General features: G+C 42.9%; 1 protein-coding gene across 2 annotated transcripts in view; it reads right to left on the bottom strand.

Moving 5' to 3' along the window:
- Window positions 1–1,697: 1,697 nt before the first annotated feature.
- The window catches only part of LOC122665193 (protein VASCULAR ASSOCIATED DEATH 1, chloroplastic-like), a 32,976-nt gene continuing 18,783 nt past the window's right edge, over window positions 1,698–15,890 (bottom strand). For both annotated transcript variants that reach the window (XM_043861279.1, XM_043861277.1), the window contains 5 exons: window positions 14,174–14,273; window positions 12,729–12,790; window positions 12,599–12,641; window positions 12,208–12,488; window positions 1,698–2,023 (listed from right to left, as the gene is read on the bottom strand). In XM_043861279.1, the coding sequence (XP_043717214.1) occupies window positions 1,784–2,023; window positions 12,208–12,488; window positions 12,599–12,641; window positions 12,729–12,790; window positions 14,174–14,273 (726 nt within the window). In that variant the 3' untranslated portion in view covers window positions 1,698–1,783. The remainder of the gene's footprint in view (window positions 2,024–12,207; window positions 12,489–12,598; window positions 12,642–12,728; window positions 12,791–14,173; window positions 14,274–15,890) is intronic.

Below are 15,890 nucleotides of genomic sequence, written 5' to 3'. Positions count from 1 at the left end.
CAGAATTACTGGAAAGAAGTGCCAATATTATTTTAATAAAAACATTATGATCCCTCTTCTCACAAGGTATATGTTACTTTCTTTGAGGACCATGCCTTTTTTTTTTTTTTTAAGGGGGGGGGGAAGGGGAGGAATCCACCCACACAGGATGGTGAACAGTTGCTGCATATAGCACATATACATGTACAAAATATGGTATGCGTCACTATGAACAGTGAAGTAGTTCAGTTCACTATATTTGTTAACTACCCTCTTAAATTGTATTGATGAATTGAAGTGGAGAGGTACATTTTGTAAATTCACCTAAGATAGAATCTTGTAGGGAGAACTCTCTCTCTCTCTCTCTTGGGCTGTTACTCTCAGCAGTCCGGTTGGGGATAGCTTCGCCTGTCTAGCAATTGTTCAGTCCCTCCTCCCATCTTCTGAATGGCTAAAAGATTGAAACCAATGTGATGTGCTGAACAGAGCCATCTATACCCGGCAATGCAGATCCAAGGACAAGCCCTACAACATAGCAAGATCCTATTCCAGTTTGACAACTGACTCGTGGGATACTCATAGAAGGTTTTGAGTTGGTCAACTGAAGAAATTGAGAGTTTTAAGAATCCGTTCTCATTGCTCAACCAATACCTATAAGTCCACTAATCTACCAACATATCAGAATTCAGAACCATCTTTTTTCTGAACCCAAATCAAAGAGAAAAGAAGCCGCAAATGGAATTGCTTTTCAACATTGTCCCATCTGAATACATGACAGAAGTTGACATATATTCTGTTTACAAGTCCTCTTCGGCAATGATAAATTGAGCAAAAGACCATTTCCAATTCTGAACTCGGAGACTTGGCTTCCAACAGCTAACCCATGGATGGGATGAGAAGTGGAAGCAATGATCGGTGAAGACTTGGAGATCACCAATCTTTCTGCATGGCAGAGCTCCCATTGATTGATAAAATTCAAAATTAAATTCTTACATACAAGTTTTCTGGGATTGCCAAAGCTGAGCCAGATCATGAGGGGAAGGGGAGGGAGATGCAGAGAATGGATTGGGCTGGGGGGGGGGGGGGAAGGGGAGAGAGGAAGCCGACAGTCACAGCTGAGGGGGTACAGTGTACCTTATAAGGCTGCTCCAAATCCTAACTGACAGTTAACTCATTTGGATTCATGAGACTACTTTAGAGACGCATAGCAAAAAATGTTCTCTCATTTACCTGAGTGGGGGAGAAATCAGGGGAGTGGGTGAGAGCCATTCTGTAATGGTGGCAAGGGAGAGAGACAGAGAGAGGGGAGCCCTTGTAAGGATTTGGTACAAGTCTGAAATACGTACATCTACCCTAAAAATATTGAACATAAATTAAAAAAAAGTCAAGTGTGAAACGATCCACCTCACTCCCCATAGTGGTACTGAAGATTACCCATAGAATATAATTTGAAATGAGATACACGGAACATGCACAAATCAAGGACCTCGAAATTAGTAGATGTATGTGATTAAATGTTCATAAACTATTGATTATAAAGGAGCCTTAAGAGTATTATTATGAAAATAGCTTATTAGTGAGAGCCATTTGCTCTTTTCATGATGTGTATCCCCCTCATTTCCGTTCTCCTCCCTCCCCTCCCCCTCTCTTCTCTAGGTAGTAATCAATCAGAACTGATTATTTTTCTTTCGAATAACAGGAAATGCTATGCCATACAGTAAGAAGAATTTGATCATGGATTTATAAGCAAAAGATTCAAAGATATACAATCATACATACGTTAGGATTGGGGTGGGTGCTATGTTTATCTTGTCTGAGGCTCAAGGGCCAGTAGCTGTGCTTTTAACAGTTCATGTTCATGGCGCATCCTCTCTAGTCGAGCCTCGACCATGAGCATCTCATCCTTTAAGTGGTGAACCCGCTTTTCCAACCATGCTACATCTGCTGCTTTATTTTCTATGCCACTAGTGACGCCATTCATATAGTCCACTTGAGAGATGACATGGACTTGTGGGGCTCTAGTTAGTAGTACAACTATGCTCAGCTGTAATAAAAAAGGAAAGAAAATTTAAGTTAATAATGAGCCAAATAGAACCATAAGTAGAAAGGACTAGATTGATGATGACTTTATTTGCAAAAGTTGACGCACTACAATTTTTGAAGCAAGCTCTAGACTATAATGAATACAAGCCTAAAAAAAAAGGGCAAGATAAATTATAGAGGAACATCATAGGTGTGGAAGAAGCTCTTTTATGTTCAAGCAGCATTATTTTGTATCGCACATGCAGCAAGGTTGGAACCCATCTAATGGGTGAAAGTGGGTTATTACAAGACCACAATGACATTGTACAGTATGTTGCTAATAGAACCAGCAATGGATTTAATAGATAAATAGAAACAAAGACGAGAATAATGATCTAAAGAACTGATAATACCCCATTTCACATCATTATTCACGGCCCAACATACATGATATAACTCCCTCTAAAGTTAAAACTGTTCAATTTCATATCTGGAAGTTAGAATAACCAATGGAATAAAATGATGAGATCTGGGTGAGCTTCGACCATTACAGTCCTGCTTATAATGATGTATTTATCTAGGAGATATACAGGATCGGAATAGGGCTCTTTGAGCTAATACAACCAAGAGCTCTTCTGGATACTCTCGGCCATGAATATCAAATACTCCACTTATTCTCCTGTTTTACCACTTTTCTCAAAACTCTTTGGCTCTAATCATCCTTCTAGGGTACTAACTTGTAATATTCGTGAGATGCAGTAGCCTAGGCCACAGGTGAGAGGCCTTGGTCTACTCGGGCTGGTCAAGGATCCTCTCCTGAACTACCTTTTTGCTTCCCATGACTTCCGGTAGCCCTTAACTCCAATGCCCCCTGCTCCTCCAGCGGCCTTGCCACTGGCATCCTTCACCTCCAGTTCGGTAGCCCTGCTCCATCTCCTCCCTCTTCTCCCAACCCAGGCTCACTGCAACCCACCCCCACCTCCCCTGGTTCAAAACCGTGGAAATCCCTCTTCAACCTTCCCCTGCCCTCCCCTTGATAGACATCCTCTTCACTTCGTCCCTCTCTCTATTATCGACGACTCCAAGGTAAGCTTCTGCCCCAAGGGCTTCGTCAACGAAGAAATTTCTAAATGGCATTGCTGCCAGGTTGGCCACTTCCTTGGCAACCGTCCTCCCTTTCATGTGGTTGTCCTCTCTCCAGAAACAATGGAAAGCTGCTGGAGCTGTTTACACCTACCTTCTGTCAAATGGGATCTTTGTCTTTCATTTCTTTGATGAAGCCGATAAACTCCACGCCCTAGAGGGTGGCCCCTGGCAGATTGGTAAGAAATCCATCTACTTGCGCCAATGGGACCATCACTCTTCTCTTTGCAAAATCGACCTTCAAAGTATTCCCGTTTGGGTTACTCTTCCTGGTCTTCCGCTCCACTACTGTGTCCCTCTGGCCTTAGCATTGTGGGTTCAATTATTGGGAAACCCCTCTACTTCGACGATCGCACCAAGCGCATGGACTGTCTCTCCTTTGGCAGGATTTGTGTTGAAATTACTACAGAGTCTCCCCCGCCTAACTTCGTCACCATTCTGGAAGAAGATGGGCATTCCTTCACACAGAGGGTACTCTGCGAATGGCTACCTCCCTATTGTTCCTCGTGCAAGATTTTCGGTCATTCTTCAAAGCTTTGCCTACCTGCCACAGACAAGCCTCCTGGCTGTTCAGAGAAGATGGACCCGACTGTCAATGTTGCTGGTGTTGCTAGCGGTGCTGGTTCAGGCAATGGTGTCTCTCGTGCTTCAGTGGATGTAGATGGTGCTGCTAAAGATGCATTTGGTGCTGCCATTGTCAAAGAGCTGCCGGAGGTGTCAAACCACATTGAAACCTCTCGTGGTCAGAGAAAACACAGGAACCACCGCTCTAGGTGAAGTCTCCAAACCTCCATCAAGCAGTCCACTGATCCGCTGCTCTCTGGCGAGGTATCCTCTGACCCTCCGGTCTGTAGAGCTTCATCCCCTGGTCACAACAGATTTGCAGTGCTCCAAGGCATCGATCCTGACGCTGATCCTGAGCCTAGGGTGACTCAACCTGTCCAGCCAGCTTCTTCAGACGATCTGCAAATCTCCAGGTTGCCGCCTCTTGGTCGTCTTCTGAACAGCTCTGCTTCCCTCGCCTTTCATTCTCACACCCCTGACCTCACCCCCCCTCTCTGCCAGTCCCCTTTGCCGCCGCATTTCCAACGCTCATGCGCCTCTGAAGTCGCAATCTGTGATTTTATCTAAACCCCAACCCATCGTAAACCCTTATTCCCCTTCTACCCCTGACCCTATGAATCCCCACCATGCTCCTCCTCTCTCTCACGACTTTACCCCTTCTTTCCTTAACCTTGACCCGACCCAACCCCCTCCTCCCACCAACTCTTTAAACCCAACCCAACCACCCACCTCTTTAAACCCTTTAGCTTTGACCCAGCTAAACCCCACCCTTTCTCAACCTGAACAGTCCCGGATTCTCTTTCAAACCCCTGAACCAGTCCCGGTATCTCTTCATCCCATTATCACCACGGTTTCTCCTCTCTCATCTTCTGACCATCTCCTCTCATCCTCTCCCCTGGTCTGCTTCCCCCCTCTAAAAGAATATCATATCCGTCCCAGGAGCACTCCTCCTGCCTCTCGCTTGACCTCCTCCATGGTTTGGTTGCCCCCCTTCTCCCTCCTCATGTTCCCTTGGACCATATGGAATGTCCGTGACCTTAATGCCCCGGCCAAACAATCTGATATTCGTTCCCGGCTTAAGACTTCCAAGTCCCCCCTTTGCTGCCTCTTTGAGACCAAGGTTCTTGAGTCAACTCATCCCGCATCATCTCCTCCATTGCTCCTTCCTGGTCCTTTCTCTCCAACTATTCCCATTCCCGAAATGGTCGCATTTGGATCCTTTGGGACCCCTCAAAGTTTCATATTTCGGTTTCCTCTTGTTCCTCTCAATTCATTCACCTCAACATTTCTGACCATCTTGACAACCACCCTTTTTTCTTCAGAATGGTCTACGCCTTAAATCGCCATCTCGATCGGCTCCCCCTTTGAGAAGATATTCGCGCCCGTTCCTTTTCTGTTGGCTCCTCTCCTTGGGGCATGGGAGGTGATTTTAATGTTGTCGGTTACAACCATGAAAAAATAGGTGGGTCCCCTCTAGACCAACAAGCTGTTCGAAGCTTTCAACTCCTGTCTTGAGGACTCTGGGCTTAACGACCTCAGATGGTTGGGTGTCGATCTTTCCTGGCACAATAGATGTTCCGGCCTCAACACAGTCACTTGTAAACTTGACAAAGTCCTTGTCAACGAACCCTAGCTTTCCTCCCTTCCTTCCTCCCATGCCTTCTTTAACCTCCCTAGCTTATCTGACCACTGTTCCATCTCCCTTTTTGTCCTCCCTTACTTATCCTTCAGTCCCAAGCCTTTTAAGTACTTCAATATGTGGTCCTCCTGCCAGGAATTTCTTCCCGTTGTCAAAGCTGCTTGGGACATTCCAGTCCAATCCTTCTCCTCCCCCCTCCTTGCCTTCTCAAACAAGCTTAAAAATGTCAAAACTACCCTCAAATCCTATAACCTCTCTTCCTTTGGCAACAGCTCCTCTCGTGTCGCCACCTGCCGTAACAACCTCTCCTCCATCCAATCCCGTCTTCAATCAGATCCTTTCAACCCCTCTCTTGCAGATGATGAAAAGTTAGCTGCCTCAGAGCTCTCCACCCTGCTCTCCCAAGAAGAGAGCTTCCTCAAGCAAAAATCCCGTATTAAATGGCTTGATCTTGGCGACTCTAACACCACCTTCTTTCACCGTTCTCTCAAAGCCCGTTCCAACTCCAAATCCATCCTCTACCTCACCTCCTCCGATGGTTTTGTTCTCTCATCTGTGGATGCCATCAAATCCGAAGCAGTGTCTTATTTCACTCGCATCTTTTGCCCCCCCCACTCCCTCCTATTCCCCCATTCCGGATGACCTCATTAACAAATTCATTCCCGACCACCTCCTTAGCTCCCTTCACTCCATCCCCTCTGATTCTAAATCCTCTCTTCTGTCCGGTCCCACAAATCTAACAAAGCTCCGGACCCTAATGGGTTCAACATGGGATTCTGTTGGCAGAATAATGGGTTAGGAAGAGAGAATGAGAGAAAATAATAACTTAGAATGTTGTATTCATTGATAGGTAAGCCCCTCTATTTATAATAGAGGGGAAATTACAAAGAGGCTAAACTAGGCAATGTGGGACTAAAACCCACATAGCCCACTTACACTTAATAACATAAGAAGAATAAAACTACCCCAAAAAGACCAGAATACCCCCACGGTATTCTGGATTACATATTCCAATACTCCCCCTCAAGCTGGATTATACAAATAAGCAAAGAAAGAAGGCCCAACTTGAACTAAAGAAAAAATAACTCCTAATAATGCTAACACTCCCCCTCAAGTTGGCGCATACAAGGTACTGATGCCCAACTTGAACAAAAAAAGGGAAAAAACGAAGTTGTAGCAGAATCCAGCTTGACAGATGAATGCAACTCCTAAATAAACTTTCAAGAACTTGAAAAAAATAGGTCTTCAAAACCTGGGCAGACTTGAGCAGCAAACTTTCACCAATCTTTAACGACTATCCAGTGATGAATCTCTGACTAATAATCTTGAAGATAAGCAACTAGGGCAGCAAGTAGCGGAAAAAATCAACCCAACTGTAGAACCTCATATAGGCAGGCAATAACCAAACATCTTCAACACTTTAATACTTCAATCTCCCCCTTAAGGCAAACTCAACCCAATAACAAAGTAGATACCCATTGGCAATGGTGAAAACTCTGATCTTCTATGTTTTGCACCAAGTGTTACTGCAAGTTCTGCTTCTACAATGTCTGCAGGTGTACTGTACATAATCCCCCCCCTCACGTGTAGTACATGTGGACATAACAGAGATGATGTAAGAGATAGGGCAAAAACATAATATTCCAGAATTTTCCAAGAGGTGCTAAGGGTAATGGAAAAGGAAGAAATGACAAATTAGAGAATACCAATAACTTCCAAAGGGGTTATGGGTATATGCCAAAGGTATGTTTTGGGAGGTGGTGACGTGAAAAGAGCAATGGGATACTGAACCATGGACAAAAACAATGCAACACAGTAATCTTCAACCTTTTTCAATCGATCAAACTAATTCCAAAACACCAATCTCCAATGATCAGATCTGAATTATAAAAAAACAGGTCTGATTTCTAGAAGGAGAAGGCACCATTCTTCAAAAACTTGATCGATCTTCACACAAAGAAGAACCAGTGTGCAAAATTCCAAACTATAAACTCCCACATGCTAAATAGAATTGACAAAGATATCTGGACAGCAATGGATGTAAGAAGCTTCAACAAAAAACTTGGATCAGATCTGAATTAGTGAATAAGGCTAGGATCAAGCTCTCAAAGTAAGCCGAATATGAACCAAAAAAGCTTCACATAACTGAATTGGTTCGTAGTTACAACCAATAACCTTGGAACACACTGTTGTAATCCCAAATAAGCTGATCTCCAGGGTATTAGATTCGAATCTTCAATAATGAAAGGAATTTGATCTCCAATAGTAGGATACTCAGTCTCAATAATAGGGCAGCAGTAGTCCATATAAAGGCAGCAGTTACATGTCAACCAGTCATGCTTACAAAAGCCAATCAATAGAACCAGTAAGGTAGGTAGTAAAGCTCAATAGAACCAGCAAATATAAGATAATCACTCACTCACTCAGTAGATCCAATAGGTAGTAGAAGCAGCCAACCACATAAGAACAAGGAAAATAGGTCGATAATTAGAAAATTCGAGCCATAAGAATGAACCTGAAATTTTTCCAAAAATAACTGATGAATGGTGCTAAAATATGGGTTGAATACTCCTCTGATATGTATAAGACTCTCAAAATATGAGCTTAATAGGAAAACCCTAACCCTAAAATCGATTGTTGTCAGGGTTTTAGAAAACCCTGAAATTGAGATCGATTTAGGGAAAGGGGGTTGTAATTGCTGATGTAGACATGTAATAGATGCTGACCAAGGCTAAAAATCGCAGAAGTAGAGCAAGGCAGCATTACAACACTACACCAGCATAAAGGACCTTCTTCAAGCCTTGAACTGATGAAGGAGAGTTCTCTTTTAATGTTAGAACCACCTCCAAAGCACTCGAACAGCAGCAAACATCCCTAGCCCAAATCGATTTTTATCAGGGTTTTGGAAAACCCTGAAAAGAAGAGATCAATTGGGGTAGGGGTCTTCAAAAAACTTGGATAGGTGCAATATTGAGGTTGATTGGTCCTTGAAGTGGAAACCTGAAAGTTAGGGTTTTTGGCAGGTAACCAAATTAGCAGGTCAAGGAAGCAAAATCCAGCCATCAGAAAGGGTCCAAACTTAGGTCGAGTAGGGGTTGTAGTAATAGGGAATCACCCCCAAAAGATCAGTTGCATCTGAAAAAGAAAACACCAAAATCGATTGGAGTCAGGGTTTTGAAAAACCCTGACAAGTTGAGATCGATTAGGGTATGGTGGCTGGAATTAATTAAAGCTTGGAGAAAAAGGAAATAGGGAATGAGGATAATGGAATAGGGTAGAAAGGGGCCGGAGAAGGGTGCATAGGGAGCTCCAATGGTGGAAGGTCAGCCTTCAATAGTAATAGGAAGTCGATCTCCAAAAAATTCTGCAAAACCCCAAATCGCAAAGATGATTCCAGCAGTATTTTACTATAAAAAAGTAGATAGAATTTTTTAATAAAAAAAGGTAGAAAGGGAGGGGGGCAGCAACTAAATCATTGGTATGCTGTATTTACCTCATTAGTGTTGCCCCTTTACAAGGTTGAGAAGAAAAAAAACAGGAGAAGGAGAAGCCGAGAAAGGGTGAAGAAGGGAGAAGTCGATTGAAGAGATGGATTAGGGTTTTCTTCCTTTTTTTCTAACTTAGATCAGACCAGCTCTGATACCATGTTGGCAGAATCGTGGGTTAGAAAGAGAGAATGAGAGAAAATAATAACTTAGAATGTTGTATTCATTGATAGGTAAGCCCTTTTATTTATAATAGAGGGGAAATTACAAAGAGACTAAACTAAGCGATGTGGGCTAAAACCCACATAGCCCACTTACACTTAATAACATAAGAAGAATAAAACTACCCCAAAAAGACTAGAATACCCCCACGGTATTCTGGATTACATATTCCAAGGATTCTTCCCCTCCTGTTGGGACATCATCAGTGTTGACCTCATTCATGCCATCAGAAACTTCTTCTTCAACCCTAAGCAGGTCCATTCCATTAACCACACCTTCCTCTATCTCATCCCCAAGAAATCGGGGGCCTCCTCCAATGGCCGACTTCAGGCTCATCTCCCTTTGTAATCTCCTGTACAAATTCATTGCAAAAATCCTAGCTAACCGTCTCCAACTTGTCATTGATTCCCTGGTTAGTGCAAACCAACCAGCCTTCATCCCTAGTCGTAGCATTTCAGACAACATCATCCTTTGTCAGAACATTGTCCGAGGCTTTGATCGCAAATCCCACTCTCCCTCTACCCTCATGAAAATTGACATCCACAAAGCCTTCGACTCCATCTGTTGGGACTTCATATCCCATGTCCTTCTCAAAATGTCTTTCCCCCCCCATCTTTGTCAATTGGATTCATTCCTGTATCTCTTCTCCCCGCTTCTCGGTTCTTGTGAATGGCAGCCCGGCTGGTTATTTATCTTCTTCTGTTGGCATCCACCAAGGTTGCCCTCTCTCCCCCTTCCTCTTTTGCTTATCCCTTGAGGTGCTCTCCTGTAGCCTTCAATCCAAAACTAACCTTCACCTCATTTCTCCCATCCCCAAATGTAAGCCCACCAACCTGACCCACCTTGCTTTTGCTGATGACCTCATGATCTTCTCTAAGGCTGACTCTCTCTCCATCGAGTCCATCATGTCCTCCCTTCTCCTTTTTCAAAACCTCTCTGGCCTCCACATTAACCTCCTCAAGTCTCGCATCTTCTTTGCTGGAGTCCTTGACACCACCAAAGCCCTCCTCTCCTCCCTTACCGGTTTCTCCATTGTCACCTTTCATGTCTGATACCTTGGCCTTTCCCTTATCCCCGCTAGGCTTACAGCTCACCATTGCTCTCCCATTTTAGATCTCCTTCGCAATAGGTTGCAACTCTGGAAAGCTTGGCTTCTCTCCTATGCAGGCCGGCTTGAGCTCATCAGATCAGTTCTTCAATCTTGTTACATATACCGGAGTGGTGTTTTTGGCCTCCCCACACCATTAAGGCAGCAGAGTCTATCATGTGAGCCTTCCTTGGGAAAGGAGTGGATTCATCCAGATTTCTTCACCCCAAGAGTTGGTCTTCCCGATGCCTCCCTAAATCTGAAGGGGGCCTTGGTCTAAGAAGGATTAAAGATGTCAATATTGCTTATTCTCTAAGATTATTTGGAAACTCCTCACCAACAAAGGCAGTATTTGGTCTTCTTGGGTTTATGTCTGGCCTCCTCGTAGGGACACCATCTGGATAATTACCCCGCGGCTGATTCCTCCTGGGTTTGGCGCAGAATTTTGCAAGTGAGACACATCCATTAATGCCATCTCTTGCGGGATTGATGATGGCCTTTCTACCTCTTTGGTTGGACAAATAGTACCCCTCCAGTGTTTTCTCTTCAATTGTGAGCTCCCGTTATATTTACTCCTCTGGGCTGGGCAAATCCTCCTTGGCAGCTTCCATCATCAGCAGAGGCTCCTGGTCCCCCCCCCCCATTTTTCCCCCTCCCCTTGTGAATGTTTGGAGCTCCCTCCCTCCATCCCTCCTGGTCATCGAGGCAGAGGTGACACTATTCTTTAGCTCCCTTCCCCCTCCGGCAGATTCATCCCTCACTCCGCTTGGGATATGGTTAGGCACAGAGGGACCCACTGTCCTTGGCACAAAGTTGTCTGGTTCAAAGAGCATATTCCTCGCCACAATCTCACCTCTTGGCGTGCTCTCTCCAACTGCCTACCAACTCAGGCCTTCCTCATCCACCGCCTCATTGAGGTCTCCCTCCGCTGCTGCCTCTGCTGGAATGGGCAAGAAGACACAGATCACTTGTTTTTCTCTTCCCTTTTGCTACTTCCATTTGGGCTCGAGTCCTTCGATCTTGCTGGCCAGATAGAAGAAGTCCCCTCCTCCTTCACCGGGAGTGGGTTTGGATTGATATGACATTTGGAAGGAATTCGATTTGCGATTCAGTTGGCAAGCTAGCCTTTTGTGCTGCCATCTCCCACATTTGGATGGAACGCAACCTTAGAAGATGGACTTCCAACTCTCGCTCTCTTGACAAGATTTGGAATGCCATATCCTTTGATGTTTCATCTAAAATTAGCTCACTTCCTCTCGCTGCTGTAAAGGATACCCCAAGGAACAGGCTCATTATTGTATCCTGGGGCCTTCCTCACTCCATTTTGCTGCCTATAGTTGGTTCTAGGCTCTAGTTTGTTTGCCCTTGGGCCTGTATATTCCTCCTTTTTTCTTCGTAATTCAATTTTTATTCATCCCAAAAAAAAAAACTTGTAATATACGACCCTAAGAGGTTTTCTAGGCATTCTTGGACATGAATCTCAAATGCTCCATTTCTTCTCCTGTTTTACTACTTTCCTCAAAACTGCTTGCCTCTAATCATCCTTCTAGAGTACTTTAGTTTTATGTATTATAATTTGTGCAATTACTCATTTCCAAAGTAACTGGTGCAAGTAGAAGTACTTCCTTGTGCTTCAGCACAGTGTTTCCATTTGGCATTTTCTTATTGCTAACAATCCCGTAAAAGTGCTTAGTTAACAATGATAATCTATCCTATTCCATGTTTTGCTGTTACCCAACTTAAGTACCATCCAGTACTAAGCCAGTCATTACCTTCATCCACTTGATTTCCTCCCTCTTATTATAAAACTATCCCCCTTGCAATCTCCAATCTCATTGCTACATATGAAGTTCTACCAAACTGTCACTCTAAAAGTTTTCCATGTAAATACTTTCTGAAAGTAACTCATAGTCTCCCATCCTTCGTCAACAGACTATGATCCTCATCCTCAATTCCTAATATATCCAACATATATATGCAAGCAAAATCATAAATATCACACTACTACCTATGTATTTTATTTGTAGAAAGAAAAGAATGTATTTCTCACTTCAGGAAGCACTTACCTGCATCAAAAGAAGTATCAAAACAGACGTAGCGAATAAGACTAGAGGAAAGTGGCTTTGACTTTTCAAATATGAACATAATGTTGCCAATGACTCTCCAAATAATGTTGTGCCATTTGAGCTTCCTTGCAGCAGACCTTGAAATTGTGTATCACCATCTTTAGAATTAGACTCTTCAGTAAGTTTGCTCACATCATGTAATCCTTCTGAAGGTGCATCAGTTTTTGCATGTGTTTCCAATTGGGCATCATTTTGAGTTGCGTTAGCATCATGACAGGACTCTGCATAAAGAAAATAAAGAGTAGACAGAATATGAGAAGGCAATTATTAACTTGCACCAAAAAAAATGATCAGTACCATAACTTATTTTAGCACAATGCATTTTTCTTACCTTCTAATTTTGCAACGTTTTTCTGCTTTACCCTTTCATGTGCCTGGAACAGATTCAATAGAAGAACTTAATGTATAAACTTAATATCCCAAACAAAGTCAGATGCATCACATTAGGGGAAAGAGGATACAGTTTTTATCCAAATTGTGTAAGCTTCTCGGCACTCTGCAATAGTAGACTGCTCTATTTTCCCTGCAACAATGTTTGCCCACTTCGCAGTAAGTATCATATCCAAGTTTCACGAGCAACATATATTGTATTAGAGTTTAAAGACATATTGCAAATCATACCATCAAGGATTCAAACACAAACTTTGAATCTGTGAGAAAACATAAAACTTATCTTGCGAGCCAACTGCCAAAAGGACTAAAAAACACCCCAATCTCCTGCTTGCTTGCCAACATAAGAGTAGCCCAGTAAACTTTGCCTTATTTTACCTAGAAAAGAAAAACTAAGGAGCAAGATGCACCTCTACGGGGTTTCATTGGCACTCAAAATTTTGTAGACAAGATGTCCACATCATCAGCCAACCATGTGTTGATTTTTAGTCTAATCTGGCATTACCATGTGTCAGAATAAAGCATTTAAAATTGCTAGAAACAATCAACTTTGCTTGACTACTAGGATTGCTGAAAAAGTAAGGGAAAACAACCAATACATGAAAGTGTCTTATTGACATAGCCACCAAATTGGACATGTGGTCTATCCAGGGAACCCACCACCTATTCAATGGTCAATATGACCAAAGAATCACTGCCATGTGGCAAAAAATAGGTGACATAGGTGGAAAGGCTTCCACTTGTGTTTGAGGTGGTTTCTTGACCCTTTTCTAGGGGCCATTGCTTAGAGCAATGGCAAAAGGTTTGGGCTGCCAAGGCAAATGCCCAGCTTCGAGTATTGAGGGTGGCCACTATGTGCAAAAATGCCAAGGGTTAGGACCGGCTCCAAACTCACCCCTCCCACCAGCACCGGGTAATGATCCTTTCTGTATAAGCTAAGAGATTTTCAAAGTCATATTATAGGGAAAAGGCTGTACACACTGCCAGTGTGTATGACCCTCTCCCACACTCTCTCCTCCCGGGCATGTGGGCCTCCTTGTATACAATCCGTGCGGCGCCCCCTCCTGTGCTCCCACTAGCTTGGCGTGGGAGGTTCCATCCCACACCAACAGCGTTGGAGATCCCCTGCCCTATTTTATAACATCATCATAATATTATTAAAAGTTATTATAATTTCTATTATCTTATTGTTGTTGATAACATATCAATCAATGATTGCTTTCCTACCACGATGTCAACATAGGTAAAATTTTGGTGAATCATATACCCGTAAAGGAACTTGAATGGTAAATCTGTGAAGTAGAGATCATTCAGTTAGATTGCGTAATGGTGACGAAGAGCATGGCTTAAGACGAGATATTCATCTGGATAAGTATTCTTAGTTCTGCTGAAGCACTTAAATAATGTTGCCCTCATACCAAATGATGTTATGTAACAGGGTTCATTGGTTCATGAATATTAAATATTAACTAAGACACCTTGAAAAGTAAGAGGACAAAATGAAAACCAGCCATACCTTTCCACATTGTTTTCTTAGAAAATTGTACACGAATATATACATGCAAAATGCAAGAAGTATTTCCTTTATCACCATCTTTCTCCACATCCCAAAGCCCCTGAGATTAGTAGAATACCAATAATTTGTCAAAAAACAGAAAATCTTCTAATGAAAGTTGATTTTCACAAACATCACAGAATTGTACAGACCCATAAGATGACGATTAGGAATAGGACGACTATGCACGATCTTTCAAGCATTCTAATTAAAAGCCACTAATACCCTAGCAGCGCACATGGAGATGGGGAAAAAATATCTCAGTTAAAGGAAGGCCTAGAAGAGAACTCCATGATAATGCATTTGATGTTCAATCCTTACAAAGGCTGGGATCTGATCTCCAAAACCCATGGCAGGATACTACAGAAAGAAGATTGCACACAACCATTGAAGAATAACAAAGAATCACATGCACAAATGCACTGGTTATTAGATCAGCCAAGAACAAAACCAAATGCTGCTAGAAGCCTAGAACAAGGCTACTCCCAGCTCTCAGAACAATGGAGAAATTTTTTTACTCTCCCCGACCCCCCAAAGGTACATGCTTCTGACCATCGAATTACATGTCCCTCTTCTATATCGGGCCACTGGCCTATTTCGATAATATTTCCATGCTGATTGCTGAATGTATTTTTAACATTTAAGCATCCACCCAAAAGAAAGATATGAGCAATCCACAAATGATAGTTACGTCTTTCTCGATTAAACACTTTGCATAAATGATTTATTAAGGCTCAGAAAAGGCCCATGAACATATTGCATTTACAGTATTTGTCTAGAAAAGCAAAAGCAAAGTAGCACCTCCTCTCATATGGAAAGCATCACTACTAGCCATGCTGTGGTCCTTATGGGAGGAGAGAAATGCTTGCTTGTTTTGGGATAACTATTCTATTGGAGGTCGAGGTCATAGAAGATTACAGGGTGAGAGTGGCACATTGGGCTCTGGCTGATCCACTGTTTATAGACATTCCATCCATGTTTTTGTTCACCAATTGGGATAAAGTGATCAGTTTCAACATCCCGAGGAATCAAAGAGTTGATGCTTGATCAGCCCCCGGTCAGAATGGTGAAATTGAACTTTGACAGCTCTTCTTTTGGTAAGTGACCTTCAGGCGTTGCCAGGGGCTGTACTAGAGCAAGCATAGGAGATGTTTTGAGGGCATATTCAGGACAAATTGGAGTCAGGAACTCAGTCAGAGATGAATTTCTATTTCTCCATTTTAGGATGGAGTACGTAAGCAGTCTCCTCACTACGATCATAGTGGAAGGAGACTCGACGACTATCATAGCTTGGGTGTCTACTAGTAAGCAAGGTTTAAAATATCGTTTCGTTTCGGTGATTCAGTCTGACCGAAATTTCTGAGATACTGAAATTACGTTGAAATATGGTATTTTTTTCTATGAGTTTTGCTTGGCCATTTGTGGGTGAAAATGCCGAAATGACCGAAATTTTGCATTTTTTCAATTCGAACTTGCGTTTCGTTTCGACTCAACCGAAATACTCGAAATATTCAAGATTTCGACCGAGACGAAACGAGTTTTTGAACTATGCTAGTAAGGATTACCCTTGGAAATTTGCACATGTAATTAGAGTATTAAACCATAGTTATCAAGGCGGCAAGGCGACCAAAGCGTTGGATAGGGCCAAAATCAAGGCGACACCAACAAGGCGGACCAA

Source organism: Telopea speciosissima, chromosome 6 (assembly GCF_018873765.1).
Source record: "Telopea speciosissima isolate NSW1024214 ecotype Mountain lineage chromosome 6, Tspe_v1, whole genome shotgun sequence".
Lineage (NCBI taxonomy): Eukaryota > Viridiplantae > Streptophyta > Magnoliopsida > Proteales > Proteaceae > Telopea > Telopea speciosissima.
This window is presented reverse-complemented; position numbering and strand designations above follow the sequence as displayed.